A 23,295-nucleotide genomic window follows, 5' to 3' on the forward strand; every position below is an offset into this window, starting at 1 on the left:
TGTTGCTGTTAAGCTTCTTGTTAGAGAACAGCAGCTGGTGCAGAAAGTACTGAGACACTGAACAGTTGGACATGTGCATTCAAAGGTTTAGAGAGGGTCACATTAAGTTCACCTGGAAAGGTTAGAATGCATTTTAGGTTCATCCTGAAATTTCACCTGAAAGCCGGTGCAGGTGGTGGCTGCTGATTGGTCAGAGGGAATGACGACGGCATCTGATTCGCTGACGTAGAGCTGAGCTCGTCGGGGCGAGATGGTTCCTTTTTCTGCTGCAGTTTTGTTTGAAACACAGTTTAGATTTGTGGATTTTCTTTTCTGACGTTAGTTGATGATATTACTAACTACAACAACACTAACATGTCCTCCTATATCTGGTTGCATTTAGCAGTGTGGAGGCTTTTTTGGTTTTTCTGACCCACAATCCTTTGCACAGACACGACAGCAGCCTCTCTAATTAGAGTAAATCATTAAAGGAAACACTCAGACATCAGTGCTGTGGTCACTTTGATGAACAGATGGCGAATGACGGTGACGGTGTGTGAGCGAGAAGGTCAAAGGTCAATGATACGACGCCGTCTGCAGGACGAACCACAGCGAGGGAGGAAGTATCAGCGCGCACAGAGGATTGTGGGTCAGAAGACGTCTGCAGGACTCAGGCAAGATATTTACACTGTAAGTGTTTTTCTGGTGTTTTAAACAAAAGACGCTTAAATTTAAGAAACGTCACGACTGAACTACAGTGAATCTCCCACAGCTCCACACCGAGGAAAACATTTATATTCATCATGTGGGAATGTGTGTGTTTATCTACCGTTGTCTTCTATCCTTTGGCCTTGAAGAGCACTTTCTGTTAGATGAATAATCAATAATGAGCATTATTATTATCATTATATTCTAAACCAGACGCCAGATGTTCCTTCACAGGTTAAATCTTCATCTCTCAACATGAGAACAATAAAATCTGGGGTTAAATATTCCGATCACACAGAAAAAAGTAGGGTTTTCTACAAATGTGATGTTTGTGGTCAGAACTCTTTGATCCGGCTCGTCCTGAAACCGTCAGCTCTCCATTCGGCCTGAACACAAACACTCCAGCGTCTGATCGGCTTCGTGTTGGACGTGGACGAGCTCTCCTGCAGGGACACTCAGCTGGAGGGGCAATTACACACTGAAACTAATGGTGTAATTGTCATTAATTAGCTTCTGCTCGTCCTGTTTTAACATATCAAAGGCGAGTTCAGCCGCAGAGTGAAGCTCAACACTCACATCAAACAGCGTTGGTCCAAAATGTCACTCGATGGCCGAACGAGTCAGTCTGTCGCTCTGTGTGTTACTGGACTCATCGTGTTCGATAACATGTGAGCATGAAGGCAGCGGCTGCATTTAACATTTGTGAATCAATATTCATGGCAGAGAGACTCTAGTGTCAGTAAAAATATCAATAAATAAACAAATGGAGAAATACTGAAGCAGATTGTGTATTAGATTAAACTAGTTTTGCATCTTACATGGAATTTAAGACGTTCACATTTCTAACATTAAAATATATATATATAAAGACATAAACTGTTTTTATATATTTGTCTTATTAAAGCTGAAGAAAGTCACACTGCTGATTTACTCCTGGGAGCCTTTTTAAATATTCCCCCAATAACCTTTGTTCTGTTTCTGTCACCTTACATTTGCACTTCCTGCACCGTTAAGCGCCTCATATCGAGTGTTGTGAGATTGTGCAGCGCGCTGACGATCTTCAGTAGCTAGTAAAGATGATTTAGTAGCACCACACAGGAGCTAACGTTAGCTAGCATAGCATCAGGTAGGTAGGTAACACACAGTTTAACACACTGACTGCTCTGGACGCCGGTTTGAAGCCTCCAGTTTGGCTTTATGGTCGTCGCCATCTTGGTTTTTTGGAGCCAGAAGTGATGTTTGTTCCACGAAGACGCTCCTCTGATTGGTCAGGATCAGACAGGACCCTCCTCTGATTGGACAGTGAGCAGGTAGCCCCGCCCCCCCTCTTCCTGGTGTATCTTCCTCTAAATGGACCATCACTGACTACATGAACGTCCTGCTGTGCTGAAGAAGACAGTAAACTAGAGACTGAGAGCTGATGAATCATTTGCTCATTGACTTCCATCCAATCAGACTCCTGTTTGGAGCCAGTGGAGTCGCCCCCTGCTGGACGTTAGAGAGGATGCAGCTTTAAGGCTCTTCAGCATCGGCTGCATTATTTGCCATATTTCTAAACTAGATTAAATGAGACCAGGACAGAAAAACCTGCTGCACACATCTGACGTGTTGTTAGTTGTTTAATGTGAACGTCCTCACAGTTTAAACTCAGGCTGAAGGTTAAAGCTCAGCAGGAAGAAGCACTTTCAGGCTACTGTTAGCTGATACGATGAACTGATGACCCTCGTTAGTGGAGATGTGGGATGTTTTACAGCCTCTCCTCACTCTGCTCCGCCTCTTCCTTTCTCTTCCTGCTCTCTGTGTTAAGCTTTCTTCTTCTTATCATTATTATTAAATGTCAGACAGAAGCGTCAGACTCTTCGGCTTCATAAAGCCGGACTGGACTGATGAGCTACAATCAGAACACAACATTCAAGACTTCAGGGACAAAATGCTCCCTGACAGAATGAAGTGTTTAATAATGTGGTGTTAAACAGCACACAGAGATCCTTTGACTGGAGGAAAAACTCTAATTTAGTTTTAGGAAAGGACATTTTTCTGAGAAAATAAAGAATCGAACAACATTTACAGTCTGTGAAAGAGAAAGAGACGAATGTAACTCAGATCTTCATGTTTTGTTGCTCTCAGATTTTAAAGAAATACAACAAAAAAATTATTTTTTTGGTTCCCAAACTGATTTTAGAGCGTTTTTTCCTGTTTGGACCATCCTACATATTAAATCTATCACCAGATTTTCTGTTAACTTGGTAGTTTTTGCCATTTTTTCTTCATTACGTGATGTAATTTAATGAGTTTTTGCTGCTTTACTCAGAGTCAACACTCACAAAGTTTTCCTTTATTTTGATATAATTCATCAGTTTATTTGACAGCGTTCTTCCTCTGGAGCTCAGACAGGAAACATGGAGATTAAAAACAAACCAAAAGTCTGAAAATTTCTGTTTTTCTTGAGAAAAGTCTGATGTTTTTAAACCCACTGAGCTTCTGAGAATCCTTAAACTGTCTCATCCACAGTGAAAGCTGCACCTTCATGGAGGTCAGAGGTCACAGCAGAGGATTTATTCACAGCTCCTGGACTTGACCCGGAATCAGGTAACAGTCAGCGGGTCCGGAGGAGTTGAAGGGCATCATGTCTAAAGAGATCTCCGCCTCGCACTGCAGGATGGCGGGCAGCAGTAAGTTCCTGTGGCTGCGGGAACCATCCGAGACTTTGTCGAGCTCCAGCTCTCCCTCCGTGTGCGGCGGCGGCGCCATCAGCCTCTGCGCCCCGGAGCCCGGCGCGGCGCAGGCCTCCTTCTGCAGGGTGGTGTCGTGGTGGTAGGACACCAGCTCGTTGCTGAAGTCCACCGCCTCCACCGCGGAGCTGGAGCAGTACTTGTTGCAGCCCAGGATGGTGGAGAAGGCCTTCCTGAAGTCGGCGTTGAAGGCGTAGATGACCGGGTTGAGGGACGAGTTGGCCCAGCCGAACCACACGAAGATGCTGAAGGTGGTGTCGCTGACGCACGGAGGCGCTCCGAGCGCGTCCAGGTGGCAGAAAGGCACCACGCAGTTCAGGACGAAGAAGGGCAGCCAGCAGAACACGAACACCCCCATGATGATGGACAGCGTCTTTAAAACCTTCGTCTCTCTCTTGAAAGACGTCTTCAGCGAGCTCTCGTCGTGCGTTGACGCGCGGTGCCGGTGGTTCTGCGCGCGGGGCCCCGCCGCCCTCTCCAGGGAGGAGATCCGCCTGATCTGGGTCTGCGCGATGCGGAAGATGCGCGTGTACGTGCCTACCATGATGACCACGGGGATGTAGAAGCTGATCAGGGACGAGGAGATGGCGTAGGTCCGGTTCAGGCTGGCGTTGCAGTCTTCCGGGTTGTCCGCGGACGAGTTTTGCGCGCGGTGCCAGTTGAGCTGCACGGGGATGAAGGAGATGAGGATGGAGAGAGTCCACGCGACCCCGATCATCAGGAAGGCGAACCTGCGCGTCATCTTGCGCTCGTACCTGAAGGGGCTGGAGATGGCCCAGTAGCGGTCCATGCTGATGATGCACAGGTTGAGGATGGAGGCGGTGGAGCACATGATGTCGAAGGCCACCCAGGTGTCGCAGAAGCGGCCGAAGAGCCAGATGCCGGCCACCTCGGACACCGCCCTCCAGGGCATCACCAGCACGGCCACGAACAGGTCGGACACCGCCAGCGAGATCACGAAGGAGTTGGTGACTTTGGAGCGCAGGTGGCGGAACTTGATGACCGCGGCGCACACCAGAGTGTTTCCCAGCAGGGTGGAGACGATCAGGACGCACAGGACGCAGCCGGTCAGCGCGCGGAGGCTGAGACCCCCCCCCGGCCCGGGGCTGTCCGCGCCCGCTGTGACCACCTGGTGCCGGTCCAGGTGGTCCCGCTGGTCCTGCTTCTGGGTTTGGCTCTCGTTAGAAAAGCTCTCCATGGGTGTCCACACTCACGCCCTCCGTGCCATAGCTGCGCTCAGACAGACAGGAAGCCAAAGCCAGCGGGGAGGTCCTCCTGCAGGGGACACGAGACCACCTGCACCCCCCCAGCCCTTCACACACTCTTCCCTTCACACATCAAACACCTGCAGAAAACCACAAATATTCATAGAAAACAACTTTAAATGACATCAAAACAGAAGAAAACCTTTTTCTCTCCGAACTCAAACCTCAACATCTGCAAAGAATGAACGAGGCTCTTTAAATTAAAACACATAATGGAGCAAAAATGACCAACTTTAAGGTAAAACAGGTGATACATTTAATATTGTGGTCCAAACAGCAGAAAAACTCTAAAATCAATCAAAACACATTTTTTGTTGTATATCTTAAAAACCTGCAGCTGTGACATGACAGCAACAAAACATTAAATTATTGTTCATTTATCACCACTCATTTATTAAAATGATATTAATTAATAGTTTGCATTCAGGAAAACACTCTGAGAAAAACACTTTCCAAACTAAAAAATCAGATTTTTCTTTAAAATCTACATGAACTTTTCACCTGTCGGCTACAAAAACCTGAAGATGTGAGTTAACTTTGCTTTCTGTCTGGTGTTTGTGTTTAAAGTGACTGTTTCCTCCTAAATCTGTCCATTAAAGTGGATTATTGGATGTGTGTGTGTGTTCTGCCCTCCAGTGGACAAACACTCCCAACACACACCAGTTATTCTTCATGGTGTGAATATCTAAGAAATGCTGCTTCTTCAGGTCACGTCGTCCTGCTGAGAGACTCTTTCATGGTTTCATGTGAAGCTGTAAACGCCCACAGGTGTCACACACCTTTGAAATATTCTGGAAATGTTCAGCTTCTGAATAAAAATGAAGCTGTGACATATTTAACATTTCAGATGTTGGACAGTTGGAGTATTATCTGTTCCTTGTGCTCCATTTAGTCTGTTTTATATCCCCATGATTTAACTTAGAGGAGAAAAGGGTTGTTATCAAAGGAAAAAGTCTCTACGGAGGCCCAGAGTGGCCACAAAATGTATTAAATCTATTATTATTGATCATTTTAATGAAGCCATTTTATAACCATATTTATATTTTAACCATATTATTATGATTATTATTATTATTATTTCAAGGGAAACATTTTTCTATTGTTCGGTTATTAAATTCATTCTGGATGTAGTTCCCAAAGCAAACAGAGGGAGGCGTAACTGAGCCTCTAACGTCTCTGATATATTTGTTTCTTTGTGATAAATCTACTGCAGACAACATGATATTGGATCATTGATTAACAGAAAATGGATCAGAAACTATTCTGATGATCCTTCAAGTCATTTTTGCTGCTTTTCCTCTGTCTGAATGTGTTTGGTGTTTTTATAGTGTGGTGTTTTTATCATGTGGTGTCAGTGCTAGATGTGTCTGTGCTGCTTATAAAGGCTGAATAAAGGGATCTAAAGCTTAATGTCACCCTCAGAGACGACTGCATTGTAAACATATTGTGATGCTGAAGTGGTCTTTGGTCAATAAATGAATCCTTAAATCCTTTTTTTTCTTGTGCATCAACAATCTGCTTCCATTAGGAATCAGTTTATTTTAAGGATTTTCCAGAAATGGGCCTCTGTGTGTCGACAAAAGAGAGAATCAGAGACGTCACTTCTCAGGAAAGTATTTAGAAAAACAGGTTGATTTGCATCAGAAATAAGTTAAGAAGATGATTTTACAGCCCTGGAGGAGGACTGACCTCTTTAACTGATTTAACCTCTTTAAACAGAAAATATAAAACCCGTCAGCCAGAAAAACACCAGCAAGTCTACCAAATACTAATACTACTACTAATACTACTAATACTAATACTACTAGTACTACTAATACTTTCTGAAAATAATCCCCCAATTAAATCAGTAATCGTTAAAAAGTTTTTTTTTAAAACTATGAAGTATGTATGTGGCTTAAAATGATGTTTTTTTGAATGGAGTCTGGTGAGGAAGGGGTTATGTTTACAGTGGGCAGTGACGTCAGTGTCAGCTGTGCGACGCGCAAGCGCCGTCTGCGTGCACGCACGTGTGTGTGTGTGTGTGTGTGTGTGTGGATGATTCAGCAGCTCGTGCAGCAGCAGTCAGTCGGTCTGCTCCTCTGCACATGTGCAGCACGGACGGACAAACAGACAAACAGACAAACGGAGGCTTTTATTTTGACATCCACCTCTGACGGTCTGGTCGACCCGTGCAGGTGACACCTTTCTGCCGGAGACCCCGTAGTGAGCTCGGCAGGCCGGGGAGCAGCAGCCGAACCTCCGCAGCAAAACGGCCGTTTTGTCCTTCTCGCTCCTCCCGGTGGATTTTACCAGCATCGATCAGGACTGTTACCGTCCACGGCCTCTTCTCAGTCTCCCTCCGGGTGGATTTAAGCCGAACCCGTCCGGACCGACACCCAGCTGCTCTCATCCAGCCGTCTCCGCTTCGACATTTCCGCATTTTGACGTCTGATGCTCCGTCTACCCGGCAGGTGAGTTTCAGTCTCCCCGTGAACACACCGAGCACATTTCCTCTCCTAAACGTGACTGTAACACATTTACACCGATACGTATTCTAATTTATATCTTCCCTGATTCACACAGTGGGTGAAATGGCTACAAACACCTCGTACAGCTAGCTAAATGCATAGAAAGTAAAATTGAGGGTTAAATCAATGGAGTTCTGTATGGGGAACCTGCTCAGGCTAATCTATACTGTTCTGTTGTGTTTTATTAATCTATTAGGTTATTTTCCATGAATATATGTAATATTTACCTACTATGTGTATGTTCACTCATACAGTATTGTAATTCATTAACTACACATAAATATGTATATTTATGTACCTGCATGACTCATGATATGAGATCTGGAGTCAAATTTAGCCAAAATATTTGGGATTTATTAATCCACAAAGTGCCTAAACAGATAAAATCCAAATATTTGACATTATCCAGATCTCCAGGAGCCAAACTGTTGTTGGTATTTCTGGTTGAGTTGTTTGGGATGCAGTGAAAAAGGAGCTTGTGTTCCCACGGCTCATCTGAATGTTTCCACATTCCACATTTCTCACGTCCTCAACAACATTATTTCCATTCTTTAGTTCAGGTTGTTTGCTTTCAGACCACAGCTGGAAAAGTTTGGACCTTTTCTATATCTTTATTAATATCTGTACTATTTCTTCTTTGTTTTTACCTTATAAACCACAACCAGTCACTTCCTTTATGACTGTTAACAGCAGCCTGAATCTGCTGCAAATTAAAGGTGAACTCTTGTATTTTTAGACCTCAGCTCTATTTTTTTTTACACATCCTAGTGTCTGAATGACCGGTGGGTCCTAAAAGTGTTGGAACTGGTCCAGTAGATCACCTCAGCCAGCAGCCACCAAACGGGCTGCAACGTGATCCTTTGGGACAACTGCACCTGATCACAGTAGGTCCACTAAAAGTAGGGCAGGAGTTACCCCTCTAATGCCCCCTTTACCCTGAACTACCCACACGACCAGTCTGACATGCCCAGTTTGTGCCCTTTAAAGAAAGTTGTGGATTTCCTCTTTTAAAACTACATTTGACGCAGTGAAAAAATAAACCTCATGTTTCCCAGCCTCTGGACACTGACTGAAATGTGAGATTTCTGCCATTACTGCAAATAAAAGTCTATCATCAGCGTAAATACTAACAGCTCCATGCACCAGACTCCATTGACAAAATCATGAATTTTACCTCACCGAACACTGGAGCTGCTGGTCTGCTGCTGCCTCCATCAGTTTGTTATTGTGTGACTTTGGTGTTTTAAAGGGTTAATTTGGATCCAACCCAACATTTGTGTAACACACAACAACACAAACACACTGACTGATGGAGGCAGCAGCAGAGCAGCAGCTCCTGTGTCCTGTTCTCTAAAATCCCTGTTTTAGTGAATGTAGTCTGGTGTGTGTGCAGAGAGCGATGTAACAGCTGTTTGTGGTTCAACCAAAAGGATCTTCCAGGTCTCTCTCTGTAGGGATCCTTTCCATGATGCTGTCACACACTTAGAATAACACTCTGAGCCTGTCAGTGGATCAAACAAGCTCTTTTAGTGGACCTACTGTGATCAGGTGCAGTTGTCCCAAAGGATCACGTTGCAGCCATTGCAGCCCGTTTGGTGTCTGCTGGCTGAGGTGATCTACTGGACCAGTTCCAACACTTTTACTACCTACCAGTCCTTCAGACACCAGGATGTGGACCATTACTGAAGGTCCACAGGCCTTCAGGCCTGTTGGTCTGAATGACAGCAGAGTGAGACCATCTTTCTCTCTCTGGTGTTTCCACTCGGCTGGATTTCATCTCCGTTTTTCTTATCTGTCTCATATTTCACCCTCTGACCACCTGAATCCCCTCTGAGATGGAGAATTTATATTTGCCCTTGTATTAAAGTGAGATCCACCCTCAGCAGACAGATGGATCCACACTGTGATGCAGGTGTAGTGTGTCCAGGATGTAGACTGCACCCAGCTCAGTCCATGAGTTTGGCTCCAGCTGATGAAATATTAAGTTTCCAGATTGTCCTCAAAGAACAAAAACACCCGCTTGGTGAATAATTGATGCAGAAGCTGCCGTAATAAATCTGCAGTCAGAGGAGGAATTTAACTTTCTTGGTTTCTGGCGAATCACAAGTTTGTCCGGGCTGCGAGCATGTTGTCGTTCATCAATGATTAAAGTTTCCAGGTAAAACTGGAGCTTTCTACCAGCGAGGGAATCTGTTAGTGAGAAGCTTCTCCAGGAACCTTTTGAGGAACAAAGCACAACACGTTTCACAAGGAGACAGGATGAATTAAGCTCCTGGTCGTGTGTCTCCAATGATGTGAAGCTTCATTGGTGAGAAGCTCTTTAACGACTCCTCTTTATCATCAGTTAGCATCCCGGCTAACAGCTGCTGACTCTTTGCTTTTCTGACATAAACGTCCCTCCATCTCTCTGTTGACTCTCTCCTGACCTTTCCCTGTTCGCTCTCTTTCTTTGTCCTCTCTGTTGACGCCAACGTGACGACCGGCTTCAGTCAGTCGGCTGCAAATGAGGAATTTCATTTATTTGCTGTTAAGAAAGAGAGAAACATCCTGTAATGTGTGTCAATTAGCATTAAACACAAAGTAGGGCCAAGAGTCTGTGTAGGGAAGCGTCCTCTGATTGGTCGGTATCAGTCTGTAAAGAAGCGTCCTCTGATTGGTCGGTATCAGTCTGTAAAGAAGCGTCCTCTGATTGGTCGGTATCAGTCTATAAAGAAGCGTCCTCTGATTGGTCGGTATCAGTCTGTAAAGAAGCGTCCTCTGATTGGTCGGTATCAGTCTATAAAGAAGCGTCCTCTGATTGGTCGGTATCAGTCTGTGTAAAGAAGCGTCCTCTGATTGGTCGGTATCAGTCTGTGAAGAAGCGTCCTCTGATTGGTCGGTATCAGTCTGTGTAAAGAAGCGTCCTCTGATTGGTCGGTATCAGTCTGTGTAAAGAAGCGTCCTCTGATTGGTCGGTATCAGTCTGTGAAGAAGCGTCCTCTGATTGGTCGGTATCAGTCTGTAAAGAAGCGTCCTCTGATTGGTCGGTATCAGTCTGTAAAGAAGCGTCCTCTGATTGGTCGGTATCAGTCTGTAAAGAAGCGTCCTCTGATTGGTCGGTATCAGTCTGTATAAAGAAGCGTCCTCTGATTGGTCGGTATCAGTCTGTAAAGAAGCGTCCTCTGATTGGTCGGTATCAGTCTGTAAAGAAGCGTCCTCTGATTGGTCGGTATCAGTCTGTATAAAGAAGCGTCCTCTGATTGGTCGGTATCAGTCTATAAAGAAGCGTCCTCTGATTGGTCGGTATCAGTCTGTGTAAAGAAGCGTCCTCTGATTGGTCGGTATCAGTCTGTGAAGAAGCGTCCTCTGATTGGTCGGTATCAGTCTGTATAAAGAAGCGTCCTCTGATTGGTCGGTATCAGTCTGTATAAAGAAGCGTCCTCTGATTGGTCGGTATCAGTCTATAAAGAAGCGTCCTCTGATTGGTCGGTATCAGTCTGTATAAAGAAGCGTCCTCTGATTGGTCGGTATCAGTGTATAAAGAAGCGTCCTCTGATTGGTCGGTATCAGTCCGTGTAAAGAAGCGTCCTCTGATTGGTCGGTATCAGTCTATAAAGAAGCGTCCTCTGATTGGTCGGTATCAGTCTGTATAAAGAAGCGTCCTCTGATTGGTCGGTATCAGTCTATATAAAGAAGCGTCCTCTGATTGGTCGGTATCAGTCTATATAAAGAAGCGTCCTCTGATTGGTCGGTATCAGTCTGTATAAAGAAGCGTCCTCTGATTGGTCGGTATCAGTCCGTGTAAAGAAGCGTCCTCTGATTGGTCGGTATCAGTCCGTGTAAAGAAGCGTCCTCTGATTGGTCGGTATCAGTCCGTGTAAAGAAGCGTCCTCTGATTGGTCGGTATCACTAGTTTCACACACGAGCATGTAGCATTAGCATGTAGCATTAGCATGTAACTTGTAGCCACTAAACCCTTCTATCAGGATCTTTTTCAGGACCTGGTGGGAACAGATCAGAGCTCAGTGATGAGGGAGCGTCTTTAGTTTAAATGAGTTAAAGTGTGGATGCTGTTTCCCCCCAGGTGGTGATGAGGGGATCTGTCAGACCTCTGCAGGCTCTGAGGGGATCTATCAGACCTCAGGGGGCTCTGAGGGGATCTATCAGACCTCTGGAGGCTCTGAGGGGATCTATCAGACCTCTGGAGGCTCTGAGGGGATCTATCAGACCTCTGGAGGCTCTGAGGGGATCTATCAGACCTCAGGGGGCTCTGAGGGGATCTATCAGACTTCAGGAGGCTCTGAGGGGATCTATCAGATCTCTGGAGGCTCTGAGGGGATCTATCAGACCTCTGGAGGCTCTGAGGGGATCTATCAGACCTCTGGGGGCTCTGAGGGGATCTATCAGACTTCAGGGGGCTCTGAGGGGATCTATCAGACTTCAGGGGGCTCTGAGGGGATCTATCAGGGCTCTGAGGGGATCTATCAGACCTCTGGAGGCTCTGAGGGGATCTATCAGACCTCTGGAGGCTCTGAGGGGATCTATCAGGGCTCTGAGGGGATCTATCAGACCTCTGGAGGCTCTGAGGGGAAACACTTTCATACCCTCATTATTTTTACGTTGTGCTGCTTAAACAGTAAACTGAGGAATATTTAACTCAGGAGATCAAACTCTGATCTCATATTTCTCTTTCAGTCCTCCTTCCTCCTCTTCCTCCTCTTCCTCTGTGAGTTAATAAGCTCTCCCTCCCTCCCTCTCTGTCTGCTGATGGTTTCTGGTGGCAGGAAATGTTTGGTGAATCTTTCGATCTCTCTGACTGGGTGGTGACCGTCTGCAGCGTTTCCTCGCTCCGATGATGATGATGATGATGATGGTGATGATGATGGTGATGGGTCACTTAGTGGTCAACTCACCGCTACATAAAGCTGCGATGGTTTCATCAATCGTTCAGGCTTAAAGGAAGATTTTACTTTTCTGGTGTCTCGGGGTTCCTCCTCCTTATATCTGGGGGATGTTGTGGGACTGCAGCTGATTTTTAACTTTATTATCCTTCATCAGAGGTATAAAGAATATACAGAACACTGGACACATATATATATTTAAGACACCTGGTCTGTTTCTGACCGGCGCCGTGATGAGGCGGCAGGAAGTCAGATAGACAAACAGCAAAGAGAATCAGCTCAGTTTTCAAAATAAAAGCCCCCCTGCAGACTGTCAGTGGTATATTCCAGCAGCACATCAGTATTATTCTCTAATGGGGGGGCACCAGGCCAGACGTCAGCCGCTCAGAGGGTTTTTAACACCATGACGACCAGAGGTTCATCTGGGATGGAGAAACACTCTGACTTAAGTGTTAGCCGCACAAAGCTAGTTTAGCTAGCGGTTCTGTCATTAGGTTTGTGTTGTAACGAGCCGTTAAATCTCAAGATTTTGGTCCTGAAAAAGAGCTCCTTAATTCCTCTTGATGCTAAAAAAAACACTGAAATCTGATCCAGAGCAGGGTGGAGGTGTTTCTGCTCTCAGGTCTGATCACAGAAAGTCTATTTAAACATAGAATTGAGTTGAATAGATCCCACTGCACCAGCTGATCCAGCTGATCCAGCACCAGACCAGACCCCTTTGAAAATGGCTCTCCAATTTTTTCCCTCCCCAACATGCAGTCTGACTCTGGAGCCTTATTTAGCCCCCTGGTGACCAGCTGGCTGATATGGTTGGTACCAGTGGATGCTGAGGGGGGGGGCTGGTTCACCATCACACACACACCTTCACTCTGAGCTCACTTAAAACTACAGATTTTATTTGGCTGTTACTCAGAAACTCTTGGGCGTTTCGAGGCGACTGAGAGTTTCCTCCGCTGTCTCAGGATTTAGGCCACGTCCAGACACCCGTCATGTGACGCTCTGTTAGACCGTTAGACTCCCAGAAGTGGGTCGGTGTCTCGGCCCGTTTGGACGGACTGTGTTGGATTAGCGGGAGGCCGTCGGAGTGAAGGGAGAAAGAGCTGCTTTGTGGCAGATTAACGCCGCCGGTGGGGGGGTAGTGGAGGTCCACAGCCTCCAGCACAACGAGGAGGTTGTCCGTGCCAAGTTGCTATGAAACCAGAGGGGTGGGGGGGCAGCGGCAGTGGCGGGGGAGGGGGCACCAGCACTAAAGGGCTCTAAACATCTCCCAGGCAACAGGAGCGGCGCTCAGGCTGAGCTCATGTGGTCGAGACGAGGAGCCGAGTTCACAGCAGAGTTACAGATCAGCTGAAAACTCCCAGTAACTCTGGAGTGACTTTAACATTCATTCACCTTCAAAACACCCAACATTTGTTTTCACAACATAAAGAACATCATCATCAGGCCGTCTGTCTGAGGGCGACGCTCATTCAGCCATGGTCCTGGTTCACTCAGCCATACTGTGTGTGTGTGTGTGTGTGTATTTGTTGGTTTAATGGCCAACAAGACAGGGCATTCATGCTGTGTGTGTGTGTCATTTCTGGCCTGAATCTAGGCTGTGTGTGTGTGTGTCAGTGTGTGTGTGTGTGTGTGTGTGTGTGTGTGTCAGTGTGTGTGTGTGTGTCAGTGTGGGATCCCTACAGAGATACAGATTTAACCACAAACGGCCGTTATATCGCTCTCTGCACACACACCAGACTACATTCACTAAAACAGGGATTTTAGCTCACAGGACACAGGAGCTGCTGCTCTGCTGCTGCCTCCATCAGTCAGTGTGTTTGTGTGATGCTGGTGTTTAAAGGGTTAGTTCAGATCCAACATAATAATTTGTGTAACACACAATAACAAAAACAATCTACCTCATAGAGACAGTGGTAGAAAAACAACTCCTGTGTCCTGTGAGCTAAAATCCCTGTTTTAGTGAATGTAGTCTGGTGTGTGTGCTGTTTGTGGTTAAACCAAAAGGATCTTCCAGGTCTCTCTCTGTAGGGATCCTTTCCATGATGCTGTCACACACTTAGAATAACACTCTGAGCCTGTCAGTGGATCAAACAAGCTCTTTTAGTGGACCTACTGTGATCAGGTGCAGTTGTCCCAAAGGATCACGTTGCACATTGACACCTGAGCATGTGAAAACACTGTATTTATCCTTTAACTGCAGTGAACTATATAAATGATGAACCTCAGCAGCCTCCTATTATCCATCACATCCTCCCTCTCTTCATCACTCTCCTCATCCTCCATCTGTCTCCTCATCTCTCAGGCGTGTCCTTGTTTTCCTCCTCTGAGCCTTTTGTGGTTTCTGTCTCTACATGGAGATCACCAGAGGACGCAGATATTCTTGGCAGAGGGCAGAGTAACATAACCTCCTCTTCCTCCTCCTCTTCCTCCTCCTCTGTCCTTCAGCCTTCTGCCATCTCTTGTTCAAATCTATTGATTTCCCATCATAGTCAGCTACTATCTAGATATGTACATATAATCCATTTTATATTTACTGCAGCATTTATTGTTGTATGTGTGTTTACTAAATCTGAAAATCAGTTAAAAAAGTAAATCAAGTAAATAAACACATTTAATAATATAAATAAATAAACTTAAACTTAGAAATGAAATAATCAGTTTGGACCTGTTGTCCTTCATTATTATTATTATTACTATCATTATTAACTTCTCATTTTCACTCAATAATATAAAAACATTAAGTCGTGTGTTTATTCTGTGCAGAAAATATCAAAATATATTATATCAGCTATGGGAGATGAGGCGGCCATCTTTTATTTTAATGTGATTAACAGAATAATAATTACCCAGCATGCTCTGGGAGGAGACAAACATAGAAACCTGTCCTCACGGACTCCGTCAGGACGTCTCTGTATGGGAATAGAAAAGCCACATTTAGCCGGAGTGTTTTTATTATTCATGGCTGCTGCTGGTCTGACGCTCGCCGTGTTTGAGCGTGTCATGGGGCCGCGGAGGTCACCCGATACCTGCAGCATGAGCAGCAAGTTTCCTCCCGGCTTGACGTCCAGGCGCTCACCGTTTTAGCCCAAAATATCCAGTCAGACAGAAAAGGAAGCAGAGAGGGAACACACCAGGGGTGGCTTTATGGGCTGTAAAAATTATGTTTCACATTTAAAAAAAGACAATAAAAGAGCTTGTTTGATCCACTGACAGGCTCAGAGTGTTATTCTAAGTGTGTGACAGCATCATGGAAAGGATCCCTACAGAGAGAGACCTGGAAGATCCTTTTGGTTTAACCACAAACAGCACACACACCAGACTACATTCACTAAAACAGGGATTTTAGAGAACAGGACACAGGAGCTGCTGCTCTGCTGCTGCCTCCATCAGTCAGTGTGTTTGTGTTATTGTGTGACTTTGGTGTTTAAAATGGTTGGTTCAGATCCAACACAAGATTTGTGTAACACACAACAACACAAACAAACTAACTAATGGAGGCAGCAGCAGACCAGCTGCTCCTGTGTTCTGTCAGAGCTAAATTTACTGTTTTTACTAGTGGAGTCTGGTGGCTTTGAGGGAAAGGATCCCTGCAGAGATACACCTGGAAGACCTGGTTTAACCACAAACAGACATTTTTGTTCTACTGCTACAACAGATGATCTTATTGTCCATAAGAAAGGGTTCATCTTAACATCTGCAGCACACAAAACGAGCGCCTCACTTCTTTAAGTAACTTTTAGTGGCATTTAGCTTTATCACTACATCTGGAGAAACAAAGCTTGATGTCAGTGTCAACACCAACAGTCTGATATCTAAGATATGGCGACGGCTGTGCTGCTGTGGAGAGTCTAAAGGCCGGCTGTGATGTAACCGCGAGGACACGCTTGTTTGTGTTACCACGCTGGAGACGTTTTTCTGAACCCTCAGCAGATCTGTGGCGCTGCTCCCTCAGTAATCCAAACCAGCAACCTCAGCCGACCCCCTACAGCAAAGGATCATGGGTAGGAGGACACGAGCTGGACGGATGCTCATCTCCTCATCTCTTCTTAAAGGGGTTTTTAAACCAGAGCCCAATTCTTCTTCTTCAGGAAACCCGGGCCATATTTGTACATATTTTGGTGTCCAAGTGGCTGGTAGGTACAGAAACCTTCTAACCACAAGCAGGCCTTGTTACACCACCAGACTCCATTGACAAAAACAGCAATTTTACCTAGTAGAAGACAAGTGTTGCTGACCTACTGCTGCCTCTATCAGTTGGTTTGCTTGTATTATTGTGTGACTTTGGTGTTTTTAAGGGCTATTTTGGATCCAAACTAACCCTTAAAAACACAGAAGTCATACAAACTTGTTCTGTGAGGTTAAGTGACATGAAAGTAAAATCCCTGTTTTAGTGAATGTAGTCTGGTGTGTGTGCTGTTTGTGGTTAAACCAAAAGGATCTTCCAGGTCTCTCTCTGTAGGGATCCTTTCCATGATGCTGTCACACACTTAGAAACGTAGGCGAGGAGCTCCTACAAATAATCATGTGTTGTATTCTATTTGTTTTGGATTTTGACATTCCTACTTTCGATTAGGTCGAGTTAGGTAACGTGTGTGTGATAAAATGAGTGTTTTCACTGCTAAATCACGAGGATATAATCACAGGAGATGCAGCTTCCTGCAGTGTCTCCTCTAGCTGAAGTGTTTGTGATGCAGGCAGAGAGCAGCCGGCCGCTCAGGTTACCGTTGATTCATTTATCACTGAGCGATAACGGAAGATGATCCTGCCGCTGTTGGAGCCGCAGAACTCTGGCCTGTGAGCACTTTTTATCGTCAGCCGCCGAGAGCTCGTCTTACATTTTTAAAAACACACAGGCGAGGACACACACACACACACACACACATACACACACCAGAAAACCTCCTGTGTGTGTGTGTGTGTGTGTGTGTGTGTGTGTGTGTGTGTGTTTGTGACTGCGCCCTCCGTCCTCGCTGTGGGGGAAGTCCAGATTAATGGAGTGCAGTTTGACAGGCTCGGTGGGGACGGTCGGGACCATCTGTTGTGTCGCTGGTCCGTCTGTGAGCTCTGCTCTGGCAGATTTTAGCTTTTTCTCAGTCCGAGAGTGTGAATGAAACCTGAGCCCACAGGCGGTGGATGGGCTCACCTGAGAGTCTGTCAGGTGACAAGGAGACTGTCATCACTTTGACATTGTCCCTCTTGAAGAAAGTGACCTTTAGCTTCCTTATGGTTAGGATAACATATATATAACATATCCTGGTGACTAAATGACAGGTAGGTAGTAAAAGTGTTGGAACTGGTCCAGTAGATCACCTCAGTGTGTGACAGCATCATGGAAAGGATCCCTACAGAGAGAGACCTGGAAGATCCTTTTGGTTTAACCACAAACAGCCGTTATATCGCTCTCTGCACACACACCAGACTACATTCACTAAAACAGGGATTTTAGAGAACAGGACACAGGAGCTGCTGCTCTGCTGCTGCCTCCATCAGTCAGTGTGTCTGTGTTATTGTGTGTTACACACATATTGTGTTTGATTAGAACTAACCCTTTAAAACACCAAAGTCACACAATAACATAAACAGACTAAACCAGCAACTCTCGTGCTCTGCAAGGTAAAATGACTGTTTTGTCAATGGAGTCTGGTCTCCAGAAACAGGAATTTTACCTAGCAGTTGCAGGTCCACTGCTGCTTTGATCGTTTTTTTTGTGGTAATTTTGTGACTACTGTGTTGTAAAGAGTTAGATCGGATCCAACACAATATGTGTGTAACACACAATAACACTAACAAGCTGATTGAGGCAAGTCAATGTAGTCTGGTGTTTTTGAAGAGAGCGATATAACGGCTGTTAAACAAAAAGGATCTTACAAAATTACCAAACAGCTTGTGTCACTAATGAATGATAACTGCAAATAAACACTGATGTCCGTTGTCTTCTGTTCAATTTAAAACAGCTGAAAGTATATATACTTTATTAAAATGTAAGAAATAATCTGAATAATAACAACATGAAATATAAGTGAAGAGTAGAACATGAGGACACAGATGATGCAGTTGACCTTTTCTGGCTGACGGCCCTCGATTCCTCTCAGCTCAGCGAGCGGAGAACTAGAGCATGAGGACATCGATAACTCAGAGTGTGACTGAGTGGATGTACACTGGAGGAGGAGGAGGAGGAGGAAGAATAACAGGCTGATGAAAAGAAGACTGGGGGGTGGGGATGGAGGAGACTGAGGTCAAAGGGAGGAAAACACAGAGAGCAGAGAGCAGAACTATCCTATTGTCCAGTTTATTAAAGAATAAATGTTAATTACAGCTATTATATTATATTATATTAAATTAAATACCTGCAGAACTAAAGACATCCCATCAGCCTCAGCTGCTCTCTGGGTTTACTGCTAATTAGCTAATGTTAGCATGCTAACAAGCTAAACTTGGATAAGAGCGATTAAACTTGATATATAAATCAATCCAGGATGAACGTGGTGAACATTATACCTGCTGAACATCAGCATACTAAAGCACAAGTCTGGTCTTATTCTTTATTTCTTATTGTGAACAAATCCTATAAAATGTTCGTCCGTCTCTCAGTACTGTCTCACTTCCTGTCTGTGGCTCTCAGCTCTGAGCCCATTGGTTCCCAATGAAGGCGTCCATCTTTAAAAACACAAGCATATAGTGCTGCTAAAACTGCTGCTCACTGTAGAGTTTATCAAACAAACAGGAGGATATAGCGCATCTCCTGGGGACTATTTTCAGCGACGGATGAATTTAGAAAAATACAGAATGAATCTGTAGTGTCTTGGTATGATCATTATTGTCACCTTCACTGCTGATGGTTTGGTGCTCTTGCTGCAGCCAGTGAAACGCAACCCGCCGCCTCACAGTAATCACAGTTAAGCGTTTTCTTATCCATTAGATAAATGAAGAGAGTTTTCACCTGCGCTGTTAATTTAAATGGAGTCTCTGGCCCGCCGCCAAAGACGGAAAGCTTCCTGATGAGGCAGGAAGTTACCCATGTTCAGACTCAGCTGACTGCACGAGTACACGCACACACACACACACACACACACACCTGGCACAATGATTTTACAGCAGGAATCTCTCTTGTGTGTCAGCCAGCAGCAATAAAATCTAATTTGACTGCTTGGCATATTGTACAAAAAGGTTTGAAAATTGCTCCACACACCAGACTCCATTGACAAAAACAGAAATTTTGCCTCACAGAACACAGGAGTTATGGGTCTGCCGCTCTCAATTATTTGGTTTGTTTGCATTATTGTGTGTTACAAAAACATAAAGTTGGATCCGATAGAAGCATTTAAAACCCCAAAGTCACACAATAACACAACTAGATGAGACCAGCAACGCCTGTGTTCTCTGAGGTAAAATTATTGTTTTTGTGACTGGAGTCTGGTGTGTTTGAAGAGAGCTAATGGTTTCTGGTTAGCCAATTTAATACATATTTTGGGTTTAAAATGACAAGCAGCTACAAAACATTTTGGAATTGGTCCACTAGTTTACTCAGCAACAGCCATTACATTGCTCGGTTCAAACGCACCAGATTCCATTGATGAAAACAGTAATTTAACCTCACAGAACAAAGAAGTTGCTGGTCGTCTTGGTGTGAGTTTGGTGTGTTAAACAATTAGTTTAGATCCAAACAAACTGCTTAACAAACCAAAGTCACACAGTAACACAGACACACTACCTGATGGAGGCAGCAGCAGAGCAGCAGCTCCTGCTTACTGTGAGCTAAAATCCCTGTTTTAGTGAATGTAGTCTGGTGTGTGTGCTGTTTGTGGTTAATCCAAAAGGATCTTCCAGGTCTCTCTCTGTAGGGATCCTTTCCATGATGCTGTCACACACTTTTATTCTATGGTTCACAAGTATTTGATGGCACTTCTTGGTTTTCCTGTATTTGGAAGAAAACTTTAAATAACTTTGTTGACTGCGCCTACAGCAGCTGGTTTATATTTAGCGAGGAGCTAAAGAGAGTTATTGAACTTTCCCCGTCAGTGGTCACATGTTCACCCTGTGAGTCCGCTCCTCCAGCTCACAAGTTCAAAAGGGAAAAGACGCCACGTTTGTCCAACGTGTACATGAAAGTGACCTTTCTCCTGTAACACGTTAACCCTCATGTCATCAGTCTTATCTCACCTGTCTTTGGCTCGCTGCCCGGGAGGCGGGGCCACTGGTGAGGACGCCGTCTGCTGCTCCGTGCTGTCTGAAATTAAATAATAACCTGCTGATCGTTGTTTACTGGTTTGGTATCTGTACGACGCCAATCCAACACTTTGTCTCATTTGTATGTGTGCATACCTGTATGTCCTCTGTGTCCAGCCTGTACAGGTGAGAGCAGGTGTATGCCAGGCACACACACGGTTTAATGGTGAAAAACCTTTTGCTCAGTGTTGTTTTCTCTGTCTGTCTGTCTGTCTGTCTGTCTGTCTGGACCAATGTGGAAGTCCAGAATCTCATTATCATGCTGTCGTGACCTCGTTCATCAGTCTTCATTCCACCTGCGTGTCCTTGGTATCACAGCAGTGCTTCTGCTGCAGTACAGCTGCGCGCACACACACACACACACACACACACACACACACACACAGACAGACAGACACAGTCTCACACACACACACACACACACACACACACACACACACTCAGGAGGAAATGTGGCTGCAGGCTCTGTGTCATCATGACTGTCGGTTTCTAACGGCACATTTGAAAGACTGAAGTTTGGTTTTATGAAATTCAGAAATTGTTAATGACGGTTAATCATAACAGATAAATATCAGATAACTGTTGATTAACTGTAAAATATCTGACAGGTAGGCTAACTAAGCTAACTGTCTGGTTGGCTAACTATAGGCTAACTGTCTGGTGGGCTAACTGTAAACTAAACAGCCAGGTAAGCTAACAGTGAAGAGGGCAGGTGAGGTGAGCAGAGGTGGAACGACTGAACTGATCTAACGTGTGTGTGCAGCTTCACTTCCTGCTGATCCCCAGCAGTGTAAAGCGGTGGCCATGCTGAACGTACCTCTGAGTGAATAACAGGCTAACTGGCTGTAACAGACCGTGACGGCAGCTTTTGGGCCTGTGACTGTGACACAGCAGCGGGGAAGCTGTGAGTCAGCTCGATGCTGCAGCTTTTATGGGAACCGCTTTATTAGCTTGTCTTAGTCTTAAAGGTCGGTCTGTGATGATGCTTCTCTGGAGGCCATCTGCACAACATCCTCTTATATCAGGGAAACGTATGCTGGGTGAAAAATGTATAAAATGTGTAATTATGGCGCGTCTGACCTCGGCACCAGCGCCTTCGTCTGCTCATGAGGTTTTATATCATCTCTGAAGCCCTCCAGGACGTGCAGATGATCATTTCAACGATCCAGCGATGGTCTTTCGGCCTCTCTCACGTTGAAATCACAAGCTTTTCGGCCCTCACATCCCTCTTTCTTCTGTCTGAGGTAAACACATCAGCTGTTTTTTAAAATTAGGTGGCAAGAAAAGCTTGTGATGCCTCAGTGTAATTCATGATGCAGTAGCCCGGGGCGGACAGATGACTGAAGACGTTTATGTGGCTCTGTCAGCATCAGCACCATGTGCCAAGACTGCAGGGCTGGATGAGAAAGAACACATGGAAACGTTTCTGAGGGGATTTAATGATTCATCTCTTTGATTTTTAATTGCATATTAAAGGAAAAATGTGTTGCTCTCAAACTTTTTTTTTCATATTTTGGTGTTTAAATGACTGGAAGTTACAAAAAGGATTGGAGTTGGTCCAGTAGATCACCTCAGCCAGCAGCCATTATATCCCTCTCTTCAAACACACCAGACTCCATTGACAAAAACTGCAATTTTACCTCAGAGAACACAGGAGCTGCTGGTCTACACCTGCCACTATCAGTTGTTTATGTTACTGTGTGTCACACAAATATTGTGTTGGATCCAAACCAACACTTTAAAACACCAAAGTTACACAGTAACACAAACACACTAACTGATGGAGGCAGCAGCATTCTGTCAGGTAAAATCCCTGTTTTAGTGAATGTAGTCTGGTGCGTGTGCAGAGAGCGATATAACGGGTGTTGCAGCCCGTTTGGTGTCTGCTGGCTGAGGTGATCTACTGGACCAGTTCCAACACTTTTACTACCTACCAGTCACACACACCAGGATGAGGACACCCAGGTTTATAGATAATTATTATACAGCCTGTAAACTCCCAGTCAGAGTTGGCTTTGGGTTACAGGTCAGTGCTGAGGACAGTCAGAGTAAACGCCCTCCTCTTGCTCTGTTACAGAGATGAAACAATCAGCAGATCAACACAGAATTAATCTTCAACTATTTTTGATAATTAATTAATCATTTTAGTCTTTTTACAAGCAAAGAAAGTTGAATTTGTCTCATAACTCTGTAAATGTAATGTTTAGACACGTGGACACTTGAATATTCACTTTCAGCTCTATTTTCTGACACTTTAAAGACTGATAATGACTGAAGGTAATGATTATTTTCACGCTGCTCCCTTATATTTGCTGTACAGATATGATATCTAATCTGACTATTCTAATCTAATCTAATCTGTTATTCATGGTGGAGTTTAAACACTTTGGCCTTGATCGTTTCTGCTCACACAGAAAGTGACGCTCCCCCAAAATCAGCCTCTTTAGTGTCAAACAGTCGACCTGAAACAGGCCGGCTTTGTTTTTACCTGCCTTAGGGTTTGTATCCTGTCTCACCTGTGTGTGTGTGTGTGTGTGTGTGTGTGTGTGTGTGTCAGTTAAACACAGACAGGACATGATGGGTGTGTCTGACATAACACGACTTGTCTGATTGATACTTGTTGGTTTCTGATGCAGGAGCAGCTGATTGTTTTTATTAGGGGCGGGGTGTGTGTGTGTGTGTGTGTGTGTGTGTGTGTGTGTGTGTGTGTGTGTGTGTGTGTGTGTGTGTGTGTGTGTGTGTGTGTGTGTGTGTGTGTGTGTGTGTCTCTGCACTAACCACACACACTCACACACACATGCATGTCTGAACTCACCCTGCAGTGTTGAGGCAGCAGATCGGTGCCACGTGTCTCAGCTGTTAATCACACTAACAGTTTGTTTCCACCGACTCTGAACTCTAAATTATTTTAATTATTTTCAGGCGCGTTACAAATCTCAAACCACCGTATCAAAAGCACCGTATCTGAAGTCTGAGTCTGAATCTCTCAACTGAT

The 23,295-nt window shown here is 44.9% G+C and overlaps 2 protein-coding genes across 2 annotated transcripts in view; one reads left to right on the forward strand and one right to left on the reverse strand.

Annotated features, from left to right (window-relative positions):
• Positions 1-3,246: 3,246 nt before the first annotated feature.
• LOC139220000 (D(5)-like dopamine receptor) lies at positions 3,247-4,617 on the reverse strand. Its single transcript, XM_070852039.1, has one exon. It carries the CDS (start codon positions 4,615-4,617, stop codon positions 3,247-3,249), a length of 1,371 nt encoding a protein of 456 aa, XP_070708140.1.
• Positions 4,618-7,045: 2,428 nt separating this feature from the next.
• LOC139220101 (serine-rich coiled-coil domain-containing protein 2-like) overlaps positions 7,046-23,295 on the forward strand; it is a 40,659-nt gene continuing 24,409 nt past the window's right edge. The window contains exon 1 of the mRNA XM_070852171.1: positions 7,046-7,137. The gene's annotated coding sequence lies outside the window, so the exon portion shown is untranslated. The remainder of the gene's footprint in view (positions 7,138-23,295) is intronic.

The sequence above is a fragment of the Pempheris klunzingeri genome, chromosome 20, assembly GCF_042242105.1.
Source record: "Pempheris klunzingeri isolate RE-2024b chromosome 20, fPemKlu1.hap1, whole genome shotgun sequence".
Taxonomy (NCBI): domain Eukaryota; kingdom Metazoa; phylum Chordata; class Actinopteri; order Acropomatiformes; family Pempheridae; genus Pempheris; species Pempheris klunzingeri.